A 23,216-nucleotide genomic window follows, 5' to 3' on the forward strand; every position below is an offset into this window, starting at 1 on the left:
GGGCTGTTTTCAGTTTGAGGGTACTGTGAATAAAGCTGCTATGAAGATTTGTGGACAGGTTTTTGTGTGAACATCAAGTTTTCTTTTCTTGGGAATAAATGCCTGGGAGTGCAATTGTGGATTATATAGTAAATGCACGGTGTCATAAGACTGCAAAACTGTTTTCTAGAGAGGTTGGACCATCAAGATGAACTCTGAAATACTATGAATCCTCTTTTAATTTGACATCTAAATTTTTTTCCTAGGTTAATAGCTGCAAAGAATATAACAGGCATTGTATATGAGCGTCAGTTATATTTTTATCCCAACACTGATGCTGCAGATTCAGCTCATTCATTTTTGTGGAAAATATCTCTTATTTCACCTAGTTGGATTAGCAAATTGTCAACTGTCCAGTCAGATCATACTTTGCTAGGGAAAAAAAAAAAATCTTACTTCCTTTTTCCAACTCACACATGCAGCCATGTGACTACCACCTCACTTCTGAATTATAATCCTAAAATGGACAGATGGGTGAAGGGAGGTAGGGAAAAAGGATCAGGGATTACTGGAGTGGGGGGCTGGGCATGGCGCCTTTGCCATGACTTGTAAGCTGGATACAATCAGACCCTGACCCCTTCAGTACTTCTCACCAAGACTCTCCATGCTTCCCTTTGGCGTTTCCCATTCAGAATCCTTGACTCACCCTCTGCTTGAGGATGTCACCACCCCCATGATATACCACTGCCAACCAAAGGTGCAAATGTGAGGAGGGGCGTGGTGAGGACAAGGACACAACCTTTGTAGGCAGACACAATTCTTAGGGTGGACAGAGGCTGAAGGGCTGGAAAAGGATTCCTTTAAGCCTGTCCCACACCCACATAAGCCCTGGGAAGTCTTCATTAACCCAGTTTGACAACTGCGGCCCAACATCCCTGACTCACTTTACCTACATCACAAAAGGCAAATCTCCCTCCCACCCTGTTCTACTCTCAGTAACTGTGTTTCAGTCTTGGCTTTTCATCCCTCCTCAGCACTTGTCACAGTCCTCCATTCAGGGAAAGTATCAACATCTCTGAGATTCACTTTTTTCTCTTTCCCAAGTGGAGAATTTGGCACTTGCAGCTCCGCCTAAGGAGGTGCAGGCCACAGGCAGCAGTCTGGGCACCCATGCCGTTCAGCAGCAAGGACTGTGGCCCTCACCACCACCCAGCACCGGCACCTGCTATCCCTTATTTGTCTTTAGAGTCTGAGATTTTAAAGTCTTTTTCTCCTCATTCCTTTTTTCCCTCCTTCTCTTTGCCCTATGCCACAAGTGCTGAAACAAAACTTGGCAAGGATCATAAAAATATTCCATTTCAATCTTATTATAGAAATAATTCATATGATAACCACGAATTCTTCCTTTACCCCATAAGAATACAATAGTCCCCCCTTATCCATGAGGGGCACATTCTAAGACCCCCAGTAAATGTCTAAAACCACGGATAGTACTAAACCCTAAATACACTATTTTTTTTCCTATACAGTAGCAGGTGGGTAGCACATACAGAGTGGATACACTGGACAAAAAAATGGTTCAAGTCCCAGGTGGGACAGCACGAGATTTCATCATGCTACTCAGAACAGCATACAATTTAAATATTATGAATTGTTTATTCTGGAATTTTCCATTTAATCTTTTTAGACAGTGGTTGACCATGGGTAACCAAAAATGCTGAAAGCAAAACCATGGATGAGGGGGTACCTACTGTATTATCAGAATAAAATTAGAAAGAGTGGCACTATATAAGAAGGCACTGTGCTACATCAACATCGAAGGTTAGGCTTTGGTAGAAAAGGCAGGCCTTCTCCCCCTCCCCCCATGGTGAGAACAGGGCTTTATTCACCCGAAGTTCTAGTTTTGGTGCCACCCTTTACATAGAGGGCAGGGAGCACAAGGCCTGTTCGGTTCAACTAAAAAAGTTCAAGGGGACATGACTCCCTAAAATTCTTCCAGGGAAGAAAAGTGGAGAGGCCACACTCCTTGGTCAGCAGAGACACAAAGGGGAAGATAAGAACTGAGTTCTCTATCTGTCAGTGGCTCTGGTGAAGCACGAGAAACCATTTGTCTCAGGCAGTCAGGGCAGTTAGACAGTAGAACCTGAGACAGAGATCTGTTTAAGGAACTGAGGGAGGGGTACTCTCTGTACAATTCCCCAACTGAAGATCAAGAAAGTGTTAGAGTTAATCATTCGATGAGGCTGATTTTAGACCAGGGGCTGGCAAACTATGCCCAAGGGCCAGCTGCCTGTTTTGTAAATAACATCCCACTGGAACACAGCCACGCTCCTAACGTATCCTCTATGGCTGCTTTTGCACTCCAATGGCACAGCTGGGGAGGTAGGACATAAGGCCTACAAGCCTAAAATATTTACTGTCTGGTCCTTTAAGAAAAAGCCTGCCAACCTCTGATTTAGATGCAATTTAAATTTGCATTTCTAGGCTGGGCGTGGTGGCTCACGCCTGTAATCCTAGAGCTCTGGGAGGCCAAGGCAGGAAGATCGCTCAAGGTCAGGAGTTCGAAACCAGCCTGAGCAAGAGACCCCCGTCTCTACTAAAAATAGAAAGAAATTAGTTGGACAACTAAAAATATATAGAAAAAACTAGCCGGGCATGGTGGTGCATGTCTGTATTCCCAGCTACTCGGGAGGCAGGATCGCTTGAGCCCAGGAGTTTGAGGTTGCTGTGAGCTAGCCTGATGCCACAGCACTCTAGCCCAGGCAACAGAGCAAAACTCTATCTCAAAAAAAAAAAAAAAAAAATCTGCACTTCTAAACCAATCAGTTATTATCATTCTCTTAAATTTGAAGCTTACTTTTCAAAAAAAATTTTAAAACCCTAATCGTAGCAGAGAAGGGAGAACTTGAGCATGCAGAGTTTACTCATTCACGATGTAACGTCCACAGGGAAAGGAAGACAGTCTCTGTGACCACGGCACGTAGACTCTAGCAGGAGAGGTGCAGGACACAAGCCGGGAACTGCAGAATGAAGGAGGATACTATGTGCTCTGAGACGAGGGGACGAATAAATTGCTTTAGTACTTCAGAGCAGAATGTGACTTATTCACTGGCGAGGCAGGTGTGGGAAAAAGGGAGAAGCAAGGAGAAAGGGAAGGAAGAAAGGACAAAAGAGGGAGAGAGGTCAGGAGGCTAGGCACTGAAGAAAGTCAAAAGATGAGGATGAGGACAAGTTTCTAGGAGGAAGCTGGCTGAACAGGAGCTGGCCAGGCAGAGAGGTGGGTGGCAAGAGGTTCAGAAAAAATGAGGAGACAGATGATCAGGTTGTTGCAGAGAGTGCAGAATATGGACGAGCCTGGAAGGGCAGGCAGGCGATGGCCAGGTTAGGACGATCTGCACCGCAGTTACTGGCCGCTGCCTTTGGTCTTGCAGAAGAGGAGAGGCTGGCTGGACTGGCTCTAGGAAGAGGCTCCAGCCGCAGCGTGAGTACAGTACTGGAGAGTACTTTACACAACCGAGACTGAAAGGGGCAGAAGGGTTCCTGAATTGGGGTACCAACGGTGTGCCTCAAAGACTGTCAGAACAAGTGGGTGTCAAGACTGAAGATGCTACAGGTTGGAGCTGGGGCGCGGTGGAATGACTGCTCTTCCCAGGGAGGGACACCCAGGCAAGCTTTGAAACGGAGCTCTAGGTTCCACTGCTGGGTGTCAGGCAGGCTCAAAAACCAGCAATCTGATACGCAGCTCCAAATTGGCACTCCCTGAAACACAACCAACCCAAATCCCTTTCTACATCAGGAACAAACCTTTTCCCTGGTTCCACTGCCTAGTACATTTTTTTCTCTTAAGATTATGAAGAAAAGTATGGAGGTTCCTCAAAAAAACTAAAAAGAGAACTATCATGTGATCCAGCAACCCCACTACTGAGAATTTATCCACAGGTAAGGAAACCACTGTATTGAAGAGACATTTGTACTCCCATGTTTACTGCAGCACTATTCAGAACAGTGATATGGAATCAACTTCGGTGTCCAACAGATGCACGGATATAGAAAATGTGGTGTATATTAACAATGCAATACTATTCAGCCATAAAAAAGAGTGAAATCCTGTCATTTAGGATGCAACTGAGGACATTATGTTAAATGAAATAAGCCAGGAACAGGAAGTTAACCACCACATGTTTTCACTCCTATGTGGAAGTGAAAAAAAACTGATCACATAGAAGTAAAAAGTAGACCAGAGGATACTAGATGCTGGGATAGGCAAGGGGAAGGGGGAGAGAGAGAGAGAGATTTGTTAAAGGATCAACAAATTACAGCTAGACAGGAGGAATAAGTTCTAGTGTTGTATAGCACTGTAGGATGACCACGATTAACGATAACATGTAGTTTCAAATAGCTAGAAGGAAAATATTGAATGTTCCCAACACAAAGAAATGTTAATGTTTGAGATAAGGGATATACTAATTATCCTGATCTGATCACTAAACATTATATGCATTGAAACATCACTATGTACCCCATGAATATGTACAATTATTAGCTGTCAATTAAAAAAGAGACTAGTCAAGCGCAGGAGTGGGAAGAGTGGAACAAAGAGTACGATCTGTAACCAACTGTGATCAGCTAAGTCTCTGCCTTTGGATGAGCCTGCCTAGCACATTTTTAAATCCTCCAATGCATATGCTTGTTTGCAAATCTCAATGTCCTGAATAAATCCTATGTTAGGGTCCTTTCTAGTTAACTTAAGAGTTCAAGTATCTTTAAATCGATCCGAATAACACCTCTGAAAATTTCTAGAGGATTGAAATCTAACTCCCTAAAGGTTGAAGAACCCTGCTTAACAGGAAAGTTAGAAAGTTCATATTGCTAAAGAAGTGATCCGGTGAGCTTCTAACAAAAAACACCTAAGCCAAACCAAACAAACAACTGCAAAGCCTTTGGTAATCTTTATTGCTAAGAAAAAAAGCCAGAATTCCTGCTTCTTGTTCTGCCTCTGCTTTTCTAAACTTTTACTGCACCAATGGCAAGACTCTGAGTCTTAGAAGGCTAAGTAAACATGAACATCACTCCCCTTAACATAATCTGTTTATTCATATATTTATTCTCTTTGAAGACTAGAACTGGCCCAGTGACCTCATCCCCATCAGAAGACAACAGACAAGGGGCTGTGGCAGGCCCCAAATGCCCAGGGTTCTCACTGAGCTCAATGTAATCCTCAAATTCTACACCTGAAGACCAGCTTGGAGAAAAAAGCAATTTGTGTAATTCTGTTATTTAAACAGTGCTCAACAGAAGACAGGATTACTTTTATTAAGCTGTAATGAAAAATGTAAAAAGCCTGAGGGAAATGTCTTATTCTTCAAATACAATCTGTTAAAACATAAGAAAAGGCGTCCAGGGATGACAGGAGATCTGGCATGACACAGAAAGGTTCTTTCCTATTACAAGAAGGCTTAATATTTAGGAGTAAAAAGAGAAAACATGTTCATTTTCTGTCTGTAAAGACTTAGTCCCCAAAAGGTAGACATGCAAAAATTATGGCTATCAAAAAAAGAGGTGAAAATATACAATAATGAACTAGGGTTTTAAATGAGATTCTGAACTTATTGGGTGATCTTGGCAGATTCAGCTACATCTGCCTGTGACCCAGTTCTCTTTATCAAAACTAATAATCTTTTTATCAATACTAATTTCTCCTCCAGAACTAGGTATAACTGAAAAAAAAAATACTAATTTCTTTCAAATGGGTATGCAAAGGATTGATTCAAGAAAAATGTCTGCAAAATGCCAGATGGTTTCATTTGCAAATATTTAGGTGTTCCTTATGCAAAAGACACAGTGAACTACCTGTTCACTGTATGTACAAGTTTTAACACTTCAACTCCATTCAGCAGGTGAAAAAAACCAAGGCTGAATTGTGAAATTGTTGTGAAAGGCTGAATGAGTTGTGAAATGTATTGATCTCGATTTCTGGAAACATTGGACCAGAGACACTGTCCATTAACGAGATATGTGCACATAGCCAGACAACTTAGTTCTATTTTTACAATGGATGTCCCACAGGAAGAACCAAAGCACAATTGCTCTGAAAGGGTAAAAAGGTCACTTTGCATTACAGCTTTTGCACTAAGGCAAAAATGCAGATAACGTAATTAGCCATATTTAATCTAAGAAATCACTAATACCAAATATAAAAGATTGCAGGATGCCACATTGGAGCAGCAGTTTAAATGGTTATCTCAGTTCCAATGGTCTTGGGTGTATTTTCCATGTTTCATGATCATGAACAGTTTTTAAAATAGACAAGAATTTTTACTCAAATGAGTGCTGTCCCCTTAAAATCATCACAGTTGTGAGTCTAAACATTTATTCCAAAAATACTCCCACATCTAAAAACAATGACCATCTCTTTTAGAATTCCTAGAGACCAGAGAAATCATCATATCCAATTTTCTTCTTCTTTCTTTCTTATTTATTTATTTTTTTGAGGCAGAGTCTCACTCTGTTGCCCTGGCTAGAGTGAGCGCCATGGCGTCAGCCTAGCTCACAGCAACCTCAAACTCTTGGGCTCAGGCTCCCGAGTAGCTGGGACTACAGGAATGCGCCACCATGCCCGGCTAATTTTTTCTATATATTTTTAGTTGTCCAGATAATTTCTTTCTATTTTTTTTAGTAGAGATGGGGTCTCGCTCTTGCTCAGGCTGGTCTCGAACTCCTGAGCTCAAACAATCCGCCTGCCTCAGCCTCCTAGAGTGCTAGGATTACAGGCGTGAGCCACCACGCTCGGCCTTATTTATTTATTTTTTAGAGATCGGGTCGCTCTCTGTTGCCCAGGCTGGAGTACAGTGGCACAATCATAGCTCACTGTAACTTCGACCTCCTGACTACAGGTGTGTGCCACCAAGCCTGGCTAATACAAAAAACTTTTTTGTAAAGATAGGGTCTTGCCATGTTGCCCAGACTGGTCTCTAACTCCTGGCCTCAAGCAATCCTCCCACTTCGGGCTTCCAAAATGCTGAGATTACAGGCGGGAGCCACGAAGCCTGGCCTCAATTTTATTTTTCTATGTACATAAAAACATGCACTTTCTTGGAAAAGAAGATTACACAATACATACTATTCTATACCTTGATTTTTTCACTTAATATCACAGAAATACATACACACATACATGATTGGGTGCATACACAGTCCACAGAAAGAACAGCAGAGAAGACACTGACCTATCCGACTACATGCAAATTCACGTGCAATCTAGTGTATTTCACTATTCCTATTATAGCGCTGATTTGTAGGACACAAAATATGATATGAAGGAAGTCTGAGCTCTCTGCAGAAACACATCTGATAGACGCTCTTTCCCAAAGCGGTGGTGATTGGGCACTTCTAAGGGGTCTCAAGTTCTTTTGGGGATGGAGGAGGGTATACAAATAAACCAACAAAACAATAAATGAATGAATGAAAAATGGATGTTTCTAGAAAGAGCTTGTCACAAATGGGAATGGTGAAAAACCTGGCACATAGGCTGTAGAAAGGTCACATCCTTCTTCCCATTCTTTAAGGTCAAGATGTAGCCACAGCTTCCTGAGAGCCATACACCAATCCTAGCTTTTCTTTGGAGAAAAGTGGAAAGTTCAGTTCTCACATGTGCACTGGAAGAGCAGAGGACTAAGTGAAACCAAATTTTCAAATAGGTCCAATTACATCCAAGCTGATGCTCAGGGGCCAAGTTTACTTTAGAGCCCAGCTGAAAAGATTCCTACATTATCAAGGCAAATAGGAACTCAAATGCCTAAGAACTGCTGAGAAAAATCACCCTAAATACTTCTCCTCAACCATTCCTCTTAACAGAGTGACATTTGTGAGAGTCGTTAAGGAGATGGCTGACAGATGCAAACCTAACTGGCAGGTTCACTACCATCTGAAAGGCAAAGGTATTTACAGCAACTTACCTCCATCATCCAAGGGCCGTTTCTGTACTCCGTATCCATACACAGAGGGGTCCACTAGAGGTGTGGAATTATTCAAGTGAGGAATTGAATCAATTTTAGCAGCAATCTACAGAGAAAATCAGATTTAAATACTCAGAAACGGACCACAGCTCCATCCGAGGAAGAAAGACAAGAGTCCTCTTTAAAGGGCTGTTATCCCATTTCTTCCCCATCTAGATCACGCAGGGCAGTGTCACGATAAGACAAACACTTTTCACTGTTGAGTTTTCTTTTGCTCTTAATAATAACGTGTCTTTGGAAATCAAATACTTCCAAATATGTGTCTTCTGCAAGCAAATTAGTATTGGTATGTTGCTTCCTTAAGAAAAAAAAAAAAAGCAGCCCGTATGAAGAATTTTGTTCAAAAGGCTTTCTCAGAGGGTTCCCTTATGCAACAAATTCCCCCAAGAATATTTAAAACGCCTTGTTTGCTCAAATTTGACAACTCTTTAGGACTGTACCCATCCTATAAACTTTGCCTATAAACTGACGATATGATCTATAGGGATATAAAACAATAAGCTCCTTCTCTTCATCAGAAGAGTCCAAACAATTACAGAAGGGTTCCCGTACCAGAGAAAGGGATATAATCTCTGAGAGCTATTTCAACCTTTTTTTTTTATTATTAACAGTGAAAGAACAGAACATAACTATTAATTTTTTTCCTCCAGAAACAAATGGTATGCAGAACTTCATACTTATCTACTTTGTTCTCATCGGGAAATTAAATGTGATCTTCATAATAGATCATCTCTTTCATTTAACCAAAGGAATATTTACAGCAACTGCTCCTGACATTAGTCCCTTAGTGTAAGGAACAGGGCTGCATCGAAGGGCAGCTAGCACAGCTATCCTCCAGAGCAAAACCTTTTTTTTTTTTAATTTAAAGAGGTTTATTCTGAGTGTGTGTGACCATGGGCCTGCAGAGCTACGCCCAAGAAGCCTTGAGCTAACGGTCTCCCAGAGCAAAGTCTCAGGCGGTAGTTCTGAGCTAGTCTAAATATGTCTAGAACTCTTAAGACCTGGGACCAAAAAAGATAAATTACCTGAAACAAACCAACAACCAAAGACAACCATGATACTGTAAACCAAATGCAGGATTTAAATGTCAGGCATCCTGGTATTTATTAGTTTTGTGAAATTGGGTAAGTCTCTTTTCTCCCTGCATAAGATCCCCAGGGTATAATACCATTTGCTTCATAGTTTTTGAAAAGATAAGATACCCCGAAGGCAGAGAAGCTTTGAACACTGGAAAGCACTTCACAAATACCAGGGTTGTAAAACCAGGCAATTCACTCAACAAATGTTAAGCACCTACTGTGTGGCCTGGCATGGTGGCTCCCACCAGTAATCCTAGCACTCTGGGAGGCCCAGGTGGGAGGATCGCTTGAGGTCAGGAGTTTGGGACCAGCCTGAGCAAGAGTGAAATCTACCTCTACCAAAAATAGAAAAAATCAGTCCCTAACAAAAATAGAGAAAAAAAAAAAATTAGCGAGGGATGGTGGTATGTGCCTGTAGTCCCAGCTACTCAGGACGCTGAGGCAGGAGGATCACTAGAGCCCAGGAGTTTGAGGTTGCAGTGAGCTGTAACGATGCCACAGCACTATACCCAGGGCAAGAGACTGAGACTCTGTCTCAAAAAAAAAAAAAAAAAAATGTACCTGCTGTGTGATGGGCTCTGTTCCAGGCACTGAGGTCCCTACTCTCCTGGAGTCAGCAGCTGGGGCAGAGTTATGTGATAAACCAGGTCATCAATGAACTGGTCATTTCAGTTGGTGATGCGTATTATGATAGTAAGAGAAGATGATAACTTTCCGAGTGCTTAGGAAAATTACTTTAAACAGGATGATGGGAAGGCCGCTGTGAGGAAGTGACATCTGGTCTGAGACCTAAATGATGATGAGGAGCTGCCTACACAAAAATTTGAGGCAGAATATTCTATGCAGAGGAAAACAGTTTGTACAAAGGCCCTGAGGCTGGAGCAAGCTTGGTAGGTATGAGCCTGGAAGAGAGAAGTCAACAGGCGCCAGCATGGAGAGAACTAGATGTGTTCCAAGAAGTACAGGCAGTTCACATAGGGCCTTTTGGGTCATGATAAGGGGCTTGAATTTTGTAGGAAGGCTGATGGGAAGCTACTTTAAGTCTTAATCAGGGCAGCAACATGCTGACTTATTTTTAAAAGACACCTTGACTGCTAGGAGACAGGAGTAGGAAAACCATTTAGAGATACTACCATAGTCTGGGCAAGGGGTGAGCAAACTGAGGCTGGTGAACCACCTGCCTTTGTAATTCAACTTTTGTTAGAACGGTACCATAATCATTTATTTACATATTGTCCGTGGCTGCTTATACACAACAACAGCACAGCTGAGGATCTGCACAGAGATCATGCAGTGCACAAAGCCTACATAGAACATTTACTATACAGACCTTTAAATAAAAAGCTTGCTGACTCCTGCCTAGGCTAGAGATGATGGTAGCCTGGATAAGTGCTTGCTTTAAAACATTTTTTAAATAAGTAATTAAAACAATAATCTAGAATGTAACAAAATAAAGATAAACAAACGAACGAAAAAAGATAGAATGCTCATAGGACCCCTACCTCCTATATCCAAGTCTCAAGGCAAGGGGTCAACTGCTCTAGAATAAAGTGCCATGTAAATCTTACCCAACAGCATTCTACCACCAACTTGCAATCTTACTTTCCCTATTTGTTTTGGATAAGCTTGTAGAGGTTAGCTACTTACTAAAGATGCAAAAGCCACCTTTAAGGACTCAGCTGGTAAAACAGGTGGATTTAAAAGGTGAGAACACCGCAGCAGCACAAACCTCACAAGGACCCTTTCATCTGCCACAATGAACTGAGCAGTAAATGCCCAGCGTGGGGGTTCTCACAGTTATGGGCCCAGCTGTTTTTTAAAGATGGCCCGAAACATTCCCAGCCAATAGTAGAGATGACTCCAAAACACAGAACGAAGGGGTAGAGGGGATTGTGATTCTCGGGAGTCCCCAGCAGCACGTGTACGGAGTCACTTCAAAGACAGGACCCAAAACACAGCTCTACACACCAGGCACGTGACACTGTCCCCATGCCCTTCTGATGATGCCTGTTGGCTTCCAGATCTTTTTCCTTTCTTCTAAAGTAGCTAAAATGCATTCCTGAGTCCCTGGCCTTCCTTATAATTTACATAATAATTTCACATGTTGCTGGAATATAATTTTTTCCCCAAAGTTGACATGCTAAAAGTATTACAACAGCTTGCTATTCCCACTTGGATTAAATCAATAAGCATCCTTCTAAAATGACTAAAGCTTGGGATTTGTTCTTAATCCATGCTTGCTTCAGTTATCTATAATTTGGGAAGTTTCCACTAAAGGAGAAGCAGTATAGAATACTTAAGAGGTGGAGCTCTGAAGTCAGTAGATTGCTAAGCAAATGTTAGCCATGAGTTCAACACTGCAATACAAAATTATAATTTACATTTATATTACATTGTACATCATACTACAATATATTGTAGAGAAACAATGTATTCCTTTATACACACACACCTTGTTCTAAGAAATGATTTTAAGAATCTAATAAAACAGTAAGAATTAAAAATTAGTGAGTGCTTACTATGTGTGAGGCATTCTAAGAGCACTTTAAATATGTTATCTCGGGCCGGGCACGGTGGCTCACGCCTGTAATCCTAGCACTCCAGGAGGCCGAGGCGGGCAGATTGTTTGAGCTCAGGAGTTCGAAACCAGCCTGAGCAAGAGGGAGACCCCGTCTCTACTAAAAATACAAAGAAATTAATCGGACAACTAAAAATATGTAGAAAAAATTAGCCGGGCATGGTGGCACATGCCTGTAGTCCCAGCTACTCAGGAGTCCAAGGCAGAAGGATCGCTTGAGCCTGGGAGTTTGAGGTTGCTGTGAGCTACGCTGACGCCACAGCACTCTAGCCCGGGCAACACAGTGAGACTCTGTCTCAAAAACAAATAAATAAATAAATAAATATGCTATCTCATTTATTCCTCACAATGACTCTCTATGAGGTTGGTATTATTATTTCCATTTTAAGACAAGAAAAACTGGGGCCCAAAGAAGCTGAGTGACCTGCCCACAGTCACCCCCCTTATAAGAGGCAGCTAGGCCTCCCTGATAATAGAGTCCACGCTCCTGATCACTTGGCTAGCTCCCTTTCTTCCATGTAATGCGTATTTCAATTCTCAAGGACTTAAAACCTAATGACTTCCAGTGCACACAGCTCAAGCAATTCTTCACATCATAATTGATCATTTTAAACAGTAGCTACTTAAGGGAAGTGAGGTACAGCCCTCAGTTCATAAGGGTGTAGGCCAGCAGATAACAGCCAGGATATTCCAACAAAACCAAGGCCACTCTAGTCCTTATCTGCAAGTATGACCTTGAGGGGACTCTGCTACTGATTTTCTACCACACGAGTCATTTTCCCCCTTTTTGAGGGGAGGCAAATGGGCTATCTCACTACCTGAGCTATTTTAAGCATAGTGATAGAGGAAAAATAAAGTAACGTCACGGACAATTAGCCTCCACTGCCAGTGGTTAGTGGGAACTTGGGGGAGGAGAGCACTGGACCAGGAATCCCTCAAGAGTCCTGGTTTTCCAGCCAGCTCTTTTGGTGTATGACCTTGGGTAAGGCCTTCAAGGGCCCTGCTCCTTGCTGTCTTCCCCTGTGAAATGCAGGGGCAGACTAAACCGGTATTCTCAAAGAGGAAGACACAGGCGATTTGGAGAGGTACGTTTTGTTTTGGGAGGTTGAATATTTTCAAACTTATACATATACTGTTCTTATAGTTACCTTCTATGCATGGCAAAGTTTTCCATTTATGATAGGGATTTAGTTTCACTTTAAAGATACTTTAAATAAATCTAAATTTAAGAATATTAAGCAAATAGTATACTGAGGGTTCAACGATATGGCAAAAATCATAAAGGTCATACACAAATCACTAAAGTTAGGAAACATGGCAATTAATTATTCCCATTGCACATTTTTGAGACTAAAATTCTGAAAACAGGTTTGTTTCATAATCAAAGTAGTTCACCTTATAAATCCCAATACGAAGCTGTGATTACCTTCACAACCTCACACTTGTTAGAACTTTATACTAACCAGAAATAGACAAAGCTACCTGAATGCCTTCATCCCACTACCTAACAGGTTACAAAGAAGACAGTGTATCACATTTACTGCGTACTCACTAAGTGCCTGACAGTGACCTTATAAAGTAGCTACTATTCTCACTACTGTGGGATTTGGAGCCAGTCTGCCTGGAACCATGTCCATGGGGATAACAATATCACAGACGTAAAGCACCCAGAACAATGCTAGGCACATAGTTAGTAATCTGAAATGTGTGCTATTTTAACCTTTTACTGGAGCGTAATGCTAATACAGAAAAGCACATGGATCCTGGGTTTATAGCTCGCTCAATTTTCACATACTAAAATGCCTACATAACTAGCACCCAGATCAAGAAAAAGAACATGACCAGCACCCCAGAAGCCTGCCTCATGTCCTCCTCCATTACTACTGACCCCAAGGTAACCTCCTAACTTCTACTATTAGCTATGATTTTTTTTTTTTTTTGAGACAGAGTCTTGCTCTGTTGCCTGGGCTAGAGTGCTGTGGTGTCAGCCTAGCTCACAGCAACCTCAAACTCCTGGGCTCAAGCGATCCTCCTGCCTCAGCCTCCCGAGTAGCTGGGACTACAGACATGAGCCACCATGCTCAGCTAATTTTTTATATATATATATTTTTAGTTGTCCAGATCATTTCTTTCTATTTTTAGTATAGACGGGGTCTCGCTCTTGCTCAGGCTGGTCTCGAACTCCTGACCTTGAGCGATCCACCCGCCTTGGCCTCCCAGAGTGCTAGGATTACAGGCGTGAGCCACCATGCCTGGCCTAGCTATGATTTTTTAAACTATTACTACTAGCAACTAACGTTTCCATGTCTCAGATGAAAAAAACTAAGGCTTAAAGAAGTTAAATAGGCCAGGTGCAGTGGCTCACACCTGTAATCCTAGCACTCTGGGAGGCTGAGGCAGGAGGATTGCTTTACCTCAGGAGTTTGAGGTTGCTGTGAGCTAGGCTGACGCCACGGCACTCTAGCCTGGGCAACAGAGTGAGACTCTGTCTCAAAAAAAAAAAAAAAAAAAGAAGAAGAAGTTAAATAACTTCTATAAAGTCACCAAGCTAGTAAGTGGCAGAACCAGACCTTGAACTCATACAGTCTGAATTCAAAGTCTATCTCTTAATAACCACTTCACGATACTACCCCTGGGGATTTTGTGACCATGAAATAAAAAAACATATATGAGAATCCTTGCCTGGCACCCAGCACAACATGGGCTCAGTGAATGGTAGCTATTGTTGTCATCAGCGATGGGGCCTTGGCCAATCCTGCCCTATTTACTGGCATTAACTACAACAAAGAATTTTATGACAGTTGAATAAGATGTCGGCTCTTCTCAGGAGCTTTTCCTGACAAACTCATCCCACCCACACTTGGGCAGAATTAAATACTCCCATATTTATGTTTGTCAATCACTTTATAAACTACCTCTAAATAGCATAATCACACTGAGAAGTTATTGGTTACACTCTCTCCCCATTACAGACCACTCTTTGAGTGGACCTATCTCAATCACCTTGGTACGGGTACCCCTAGGTCAAAAGTACCTTAACTGGGAGCCCTAGGGTTTAGCTTTAGAGAATTCATGAACTTCCTGAAATTACATAAAAACTATTTAAATATTTCTAGGGAGAGGTTAAAAGTTTTCAAGAATCTCAGAAAGATCCATGTTCTGAAAAAGTGAAAGAACTTACTTAATGCATAGCAAATGCCTGGCACATAGAAGGTGCTCATTAAAAAACTGCTAAATTTAAGAGGATATGGAAAAGCCCATCTGTAGGAAGAATGCTAAGATGATCAGTAGAGGCTCTAAGTTGAAGTACTGCTCCAGGTGGAGGTTTCCCTCCACCAAAAGCCCTAAAGATAACATGCCCATTAGCTTTCTCCCCTCCATTCTATCTTTTTAGCTTTCTTTCTTTTTTTTTTTTTTTCCTGAGACTGAGTCTTGCTCTGTTGCCCTGACTAGAGTGCCATGGCATCAGCCTAGCTCACAGCAACCTCAAACTCCTGGGCTCCAGCATCCTCCTGCCTTAGCCTCCTGAGTAGCTGGGACTACAGGTGCGTGCCACCACGCCCAGCTAATTTTTCCTATTTTTAGTAGAGATGGGGGTCTCACTTTTGCTCAGGACTCAAGCTGGTCTCAAACCCCTGACCTCAAGCAATCCTCCCGCCTCAGCCTCCCAGAGTGCTAGGATTACAGGCGTGAGCCACTGCGTCCGGCCCCTCCATTCTATTTAATTCCACCAGCATCCCTTCAAATGCTTTGTTCAAAGACTCCGCTGTAGTCATCTTACTAAGATGGACAACTATCCAACCATCTCTGCTAAGGAACCAAGTCTTTCTTAAAATGCCAAAGGCATGGGTCTAAGAACTACTGCATATATTAACTATTTGTGTAACTCTGAGAAAACTGCTTTATCTCCCTTTGGCTCATTATTTTCAAACATGAAACAAGAATTAGAGCCCTCATCCTGACTACCTTACCTGGTTGTTGTGAGGATCCAATTCCACAATAAGATAAAACCAGCCACAAACTTGTCTTACCCAGCAAGAGCCACACTCAGCAGATCCTCAGTGAATGGCAAGTAATCTGAACCACATCACTACTTCCATTAACACCACTCTGTCTCGCAAGTGATTCATTACCATCTGGTTTTAGAATAAAAGTGTAGTCCATGTCTCCAAAAGAAGTACTGGCTATCCCTTACTGAGTGTCTTTATAATAGAGCTCCAAATCCAAAATATTCTCAATTGGGATGATTCTAAGGAAAAGCAACAGAATAAAAAGACCACACAGAAAAAAGCAGGGAGAGAGGAATTTGAATAGATACCCAATACGACATGTGAGAAAGCAAAAGAGCCAAAATAACATGGTCAAGATTGTTTTTCAGATCCAGCTAGATGGAAGCTCTGAATGTTCATGAGTTTGAAGGGACTGTTAAGATTACCTAGCTTGGCCCGGCGAGGTGGCTCACGCCTGTAATCCTAGCCCTCTGGGAAACCAAGACGGGAGAATCACTGGAGCTCAGGAGTTTGAGACCAGCCTGAGCAAGAGTGAGACCCCGTCCCTACTCAAAATAGAAAAATTAGTCAGGCATCATGAGGCTGAGGCAAGAAGTGAGGCTGAGGCAAGAAGATTGCTTGAGCCCAGGAGTCTGAGGCTGCTGTGAGCTATGATGATGCCACGGCAGCACTCTAGCCCAGGTGACAGAAAGACTCTGTCTCAAAAAAAAAAAAAAAAAAGATTATCTAGCTCAGCATTTACTGAAGCTTGATCCACAGAATGAAATTTGGTTCCATGAGAAGAGGGCATGAGTGATACAACTTTAGGGTATTTACAATACACACTCTACACCCTTACAGGAGTTAATGCACATAAGCATATTAAAGGCTCTGAGAAGTCTCCAGTACAGAAGCCAATTCACCTTCATTTAATCCTGTATTCCCCAAGAGCCCTTTTCCATGGGAGATCTATTAACAGCCTACAGATGAAATGCTAGGAAAGGCCAGCCTAGCCCAAGGTCATGCAGTTACTTGCACGAGACTCAGATCTCCTAACTGGTCATCCAGAGTTCTTTCCATTAGGAATTTCAAATAAAACCCAGAGATGATGAGCTCACACTGTGGAAAAGAATCAGGAAAAAAAGGTGTCACTTAGCCATCCCAACGGGCAATGTGAAACAGCAGCAAGGCGGCAGGCGTGAAGACAACTCAGAGTGATGCCCCCACGAGAAGGGGCAGCACCTACTGGCGCCTGCTGATGGTCATCGCCACGCAGGACAGGGTAGCAGTGTGGCCAGATCTTTTCTAGTGAAGACAGAAAACTTTTACATGCAAGTGCTGGCCCTGTGTGGGTCAAAGTATGCCCACAGGCCACTAGTTTGGTAACTGTGGTCTAGACAAATTTGTATCTAAGAAATAACTGGGACTTCAGAAGAAATCAAAGGTTGATTATACACATAGACTAGCAGATTTTTAAAATAAAGATAAATAAGTGTCAGCTGAAAACAAGAAAGGCCTTAGAGGCATACAGTGGAATGTGTATCTACTACCTACTTTTCAATACCAAATATGAAGTTCAGCACTTCCCCATTAACATGTGGTGACCCAAATGAGTGCAGTGCCATCACCAAAACCTTTTAACAATGAGTCACTCTTTGCAGGGTACTCTACTGGGTCCCACCAAAGCAAAGACACAGGAGCAGCCCATGGATTTCCTGCAGACATTGGTTTCCTTCAAGTGTTTCAGAAAGCTAAAATGAGTGTACGGGCCAGAGTTAGTCCCCTGTGAAATGCTGATTTGTACTGTTCAACCACTGGACACGTACAAGATAGTCTCAGTGGAGTACAACTTAGATCTCCCGAACATTCAGCACACTTGACTTTGCTGTGAGTGGAAAACATATATTAAATGAGCAAAGGCATAATTTCACAAGGCATATCCAACAGCCAATGAATGGAGGCCTTTTTTTTTTTAATAGTAGATGTACGGTGTTCTCCTAAAGGAAATACAGTGCTGTGTAAACGTCAGGATCTCAAATCACTAAAGCCCCAAATCAGCGCAGGATATCCAGCATACATCCCCAATTATCTACTGCTCAGGTTCAAAATGGGAAACAGGTGCACTAGGAGGCATTTTCTGGAGGACTATGGAACTTCTGAGGCCCCACACCAATCAAGATTTTCCCAAAAAAGTGCCAGTAAAGGGCAGCAACACTTTACATTCTTAACCGTTTCAGGGTAGATATATTTTATAAGTATTTAATCTTAATTTTTAAAAATAAAAAAAAAGTGCCAGTAAAGAAGACATTCCAGGTCTAATCTGGTAAAATTTAGCAGCTAAGTGGTTACTTTCAGGCCTGGCACAGTGGCTCACGCCAGTAATCCCAGCACTCTGCAGGGCCGAGGTCAATTGCTTGAGCTTGAGTGCATGAGTTCAAGACCAGCCTGAGCAAGTGTGAGATCCCGTTTCTACTAAAAATAGAAAAATTAGCTGGGCGTGGTGGTGCACGCCTGTAGTCCCAGCTACTCGGAAGGCTGAGGCATGAGGATTGCTTGAGCCCAGGAGTTTGAGGTTGCTGTGAACCATGATGATGCCACTGCACTCTAGCCTGGGTGACAGAGTGAGACTCTGTCTCAAAAAAAGTTCCTTTCTATTGATTCTACAATGGCTTGGTTACACTCATTTGGGTGTAGGGCCACCATGCTGCCAGCTCCATGAAGCACCATTTATACTATGTTCTATATGAATGGAATACTCTGAAGTTATACAGCACGGATGCATTGACTGGGTCTATCTAGATCAAGACAGGAGCTTAAAGTCTTAAAAAGCCTCAGCAGTTCCGCAAGAGAACTTCTACCAGGTGATGACCAACAGCTTATAGAAGGCTGCTGGGAATCTGTAATACACTGTGGTGTTCTGCTATTCTGATAACATGCAATTGCTTGCACTTGATGACAGATGCTGCTAAACCTCACCAGTGAAATTTTGGGGACATTTAAAAAGTTATCTTTGGAAAAACCAAACAAAATAAAATAGACTTGCACCTACTCATACAAATCTTGGTGAGGTCCCCTTGTAACCAAGATAGAGGTGCAGAGTATGATCATGGAACAGGATGACCTACTCTGGCTTTCAGTCCACATCCCACCTTTATTAGGATCCTGCCTTCTCTAAACTATTGAAGAAATATTTTAACCAGCCAATGATTTGTGAAAACTAGACATGTTTTTTAATATGCAGCAGCTTCTAGATCTTCATCAATGGGACTGAATCAGATCACATTTCTACTATCCTTCAGAATGGATGTAAATTACCTGGTTATGCCAATATTATTAACTCACTAGACTTCACACTGCTGGGGAAGATTTTAAATTTTATTTGACATCTTTAGAGATCCCTTTCCAATCTAAGAATACCATGCTCAGAGTGAACTAACAACAATTATCGGTTCACTTTGTTGGAAAGAGTACAAAGGATAAAAAAGGAGGCTTCAAGATGCCAGAAGGAAAGCTTAGTGGATTAGGTGCTGGACTCCACATACCAGACTTAACAGAAACTGCACGTTCAATTCCTAGCAGGGTCAGCTCAAAGGGTCTCCCTCTATTATGACCTGCCAGAAAAACAGCCTACTGCTCTCTGACAAATTTAAGAGGGACTTACAGACTGTCGCTGAGGTTTATGAGGACACATAAAGGGGGGAAAGTTTTGCAATCATTTAAGTGAAGAAATATACTGTTTTTTTATTACCATTTTCTGGGGAAAAAACATATCTCTGCAACATGCTGTGTGTAAAATGTAGAATTAGAACCGCCACCATCCAGAGGTCCATATAATATGAGATTCTCTGAGGTAAGCTTTACCGTAAGCATGCAGTGTTATAGATTTCTAACATTCCGTTCTTGCTCAATGTCAATCTATAAAATAAACCTAAAGTTACTCACAAACCTGTTTTTTCTTTAGTTTTTAAAGGCCATCAAATCCTTGGAGATAGTATGGCCCTCCAGCTGTTAACATTCAGAAGGAACACACTTACAGCCCTGTCTCCATTGGGCTTATTACTGCTCCAGTCAATGGTGCATTTCAGAGCTGAGAACAATTCCAATGAAGTTTTCACTGCCAGTAGTAAACAGCACTGCTTCAACAATCCACTTTAGGTCAGCATTTAACAGAGGGTCTCCCTCTCGAGCAGGTTGTCCAAGGATATGAGTTCAACCACTGGCTCAAGAGAAGTGGAAAGTCTTCTCAATGGTTCAAAATTCATTTTATGTTCAACTACAGGCCTTCTGCCAACTGCAGATCTGAGCTCTTTAGGGTAGTGACTCTAATTCTTCCTGGACACAAAGGGCCAACAAGGTGACCGTCACACATCAGCACAGAGTGAAAGCCAATACATATTAGTAGCCAGTGAGAAACAAGGTTCAGGACCCTGTACTGTAGAGAGCACTGTAACACACCAGCAAGCAGAATGGTAGAAGGGGAGCTGGGTGGCATGTTCATCCATACAGCCAGTGGGCGGCTTTGAAGTCTAAGTAAGACGGATACTCACTACCGTACTGGTTGGCGCCTAGACAGTAACAATTCATCAGATAAAATTTTAGGTGGAACCACAGGTTTGGAAAGTTCTGGGATCCAGTATGTCTATAGGTGCATCAGTATTAACATGAAAAGTCAGTATCTGGGAAACAGGTAGGGGTCCCTTCCCTGGAATACCGGAAAAAGATGTAAAGACCATATCTTCAAGCGCCCAAGTGGAGAGACCTTCTTCTAACACAATGAGTCTTGTGGCTTTCTGTTAGGAATCAAGCAGTAATTAGTTATAGCCCAACTTTTAAAGTATCAGTGCACTTACAATTACATAGGGAGGGATGATGAACATTAGACACTCAACAGAGAAGTTTGAGTGTTATGGCTAACTTGTCAGTACATTTTAGACACAATACAAGGACACGTTCTGTTCTAAGCACCATTCCAGAAGCCAACGAGTATTTTTGGCAGGTCCCATATTCATTCTCTAAGGAAGCTTGCAATCTCTTAAAAACCAGCTGACAAAATGCATGACACTGTCAGATGGTAAAGTTCCACCATCAGAACTAGTCCACACCACATTCTTCCCAATAGAGGAAAACTATTGCCATAAGAAATTTCTACCTCTTGGGGACCATCCACACCCGTTTAACACCTCCCTCTCTCCCCTCTCCAAAGAACACCCTCCAAAATAAGATGTCTTCGCCGTCCTTCCACTCCACCCTCGAAATACAGAAAGTCTAAAGATGATGTTTTCCAAGTTTTAACAAGCTGCTGGACGTGAGACAGCTGCCTTGTGTTTCTATCCAAACCCATACCGTGAACTCCCTAGCCCTCTCCCCTAGCGAACCTCAGAACCCCACGCGGGCTACCCTGTGGGTCCAATCCGGGCGCGGGGGCGCGATGGGGCCAGGCGCTCTGGGCAAACCCTTTCCCAGCGGCTTCAGGCACCTGGGAGACCCGCCCGACAGGCTGGGCCTGGCCTCTCGCTGGGGCCTCATCCCCAGGCTCCTCTCGGCTGCACGAGCCCCACGGAACTGCCCGGCCCAGCTGAGGCGTCGGCCCAGGCTGCCTCCCGCCCCCTGGCTCGACCCCCTCCTCCCCACCCGCCGGCCCCGCCTCGGGTTCTCGTGCTCCTGCCAGCCGGCCGCGCCCGTACCTGCCGGACTCGGTGCAGGGCGTCCACGAAGCCCTCGGCCTTCATCCCCACCGGAGCGCTCTGCCCCTGCACCAGCTCCGCCATTGCCGGCCCCTCCGCCGCCGCCGCCGCCGCCGCCGCCGCCGCCGCCGCTCGGCTCCCCGGTCCGGCCTCCCGCTCCGCTTGGGGACCCGTAGCCGGAAAGGGAAAGTCGCCCTACTTCCGGCGGAAGGGAAGCCGGGACGCTTGAGGAGTGAGGAGCAGCGACTGCGGGGCGGGGTCAGGGCACGTGACCGCGGTCCGGCCGGAAGTGGGGGGCGGGGCCGCAGCGAGGGGCGGACTCAGAGCGCGAGGCCGCTGTCCGGTTTTGAGGGCCTCGTGGAGAGTCCGCCGTTCCACGACGGGGGTTGGTCCAGCGCAGTCGAAGATGTCGTGACTGGTCCTTGAGGCCCGAGTGTGGCCCCAAGATGTCCGGCTACCGGCCGTTTGGAGTCTCAGGAGTGACGTGGCTTTCCCAAGATGACACCCCAAGCTGTCATGGCTCACTAAGGGCCTGACCCATGGCAGCCCCTCCCTGAAACGGCCATTGGTTTGGAATATTGGGACTGGTCGCTTTGTAATGGCACCGTGAGCACCAGAGTGAGGCATGGAGGGCAAGGGACCGCACCACAAAATGTCAATGTTCCGCCTGTGCAGGGCGTCCCAGGCCCAAGTTCTGGCGCGACAGTTTGCACGAGGATGGGCTAACGCCACTTCTCTCCGGGGCTGCCTGGTGACACGGCTGAGGAAGGACGCTCCCACTGGAAAGCCAGCGTGGTGTCTTACACATTCCTTCACGAACTCTGGGATTCTCGGGGTACAGGAAATACCACAGGACCATCATTGCTTCCTTGCCTGCTGAGTCAAAACCGTATTGCAAGAGGGCTTCTTGGAATGCTTACTCTTTTTTCTTAATGGCAGTTACTAGGTATAGATCTTCAAAAGCAAGTGAATGAGTCTTAGTGCTGGAATACACTTGAGCCTTTGAGGTGGCTCTTCTTTCAAATGAGCAAACACCCGCCCCGCCCCAAAGTAACAAGGCTGAGGGGCTTCCACACACATCTTGTTAGTGGCAGATCCAAGTCATCTGCCCATCTTTGGATCAACACGACTGCCCTTGTGTTTAATATTTCCCAAGCCCTATGGTGCCCAGGAGTTGGATTTTAATGGAGAACCGTGTTGTCAAGCATTTTATGCCCATCTTGAAGTTCTGAAGGAAGATGAGCACCAAGAAAAGAAAATAAATAAAATCCAATATGACTTCTCTTGATGATTCTCCCCTGCCCCCATGTCAGAATGCTAGGAGAGCTTTGGGTTTTGGAAAGAAGCATGAGGAATACCTGGCTAATAATCAAAGCATAGTTCTTTATTTGTTAATGATTTCTCTCTTAGACTGTGAGTTCCTTTAGAGCAGAGACTTATTTTTCCCGTATCCCTAGAGTTTGGCACATTGTAGGTGCTTAGTAAACTTACTTTGAATTGAATACTGCTAAATTGGAATAATTCCTAGATTATGACAAAATTGCAAGATTGAAGATGATCACTTTCAGAAAAAATATTTCCACTCATGGTGGAAAGTATATGGTTGGCTATGTTGTTGAAGTGCTGTCATGAGGCTGGACCATGCCAACACATCTATCTGTTGCCCAGCCTGCGTGTGTTGAGTGTTATAACTTTGCTATACTTGTAAAAGTCAAGGATATGATGGAGTGGTGGTGTCAAAAAAAAAAAGTCAAAGATATGGCAATGGCATCAACTTTCATGAAAAGAGAGGGTTCAACTGAACCAAATATTAGTGATACTTCTATTTGGAAGTGTGTGTGTGTATGGTGACAATGTTGACTCACCCATATTCCAGCTGGCTCTCCCTATGA

General features: G+C 43.5%; 1 protein-coding gene across 4 annotated transcripts in view; it reads right to left on the reverse strand.

Moving 5' to 3' along the window:
- FUBP3 (far upstream element (FUSE) binding protein 3) overlaps positions 1-21,507 on the reverse strand; it is a 54,009-nt gene extending 32,502 nt beyond the window's left edge. For 2 of the 4 annotated variants that reach the window (XM_012639842.1, XM_012639844.1), the window contains exons 1-2: positions 21,325-21,507; positions 7,935-8,040 (exon numbers count right to left, since the gene is read on the reverse strand). In XM_012639842.1, the coding sequence (XP_012495296.1) occupies positions 7,935-8,040; positions 21,325-21,408 (190 nt within the window). In that variant the 5' untranslated portion in view covers positions 21,409-21,507. The remainder of the gene's footprint in view (positions 1-7,934; positions 8,041-21,324) is intronic. The other 2 variants (XM_012639843.1, XM_012639845.1) reach the window with 2 other exon arrangements.
- Positions 21,508-23,216: the final 1,709 nt, after the last annotated feature.

The sequence above is a fragment of the Propithecus coquereli genome, unplaced genomic scaffold, assembly GCF_000956105.1.
Source record: "Propithecus coquereli isolate 6110/MARCELLA unplaced genomic scaffold, Pcoq_1.0 Scaffold142, whole genome shotgun sequence".
NCBI classification, from domain to species: domain Eukaryota; kingdom Metazoa; phylum Chordata; class Mammalia; order Primates; family Indriidae; genus Propithecus; species Propithecus coquereli.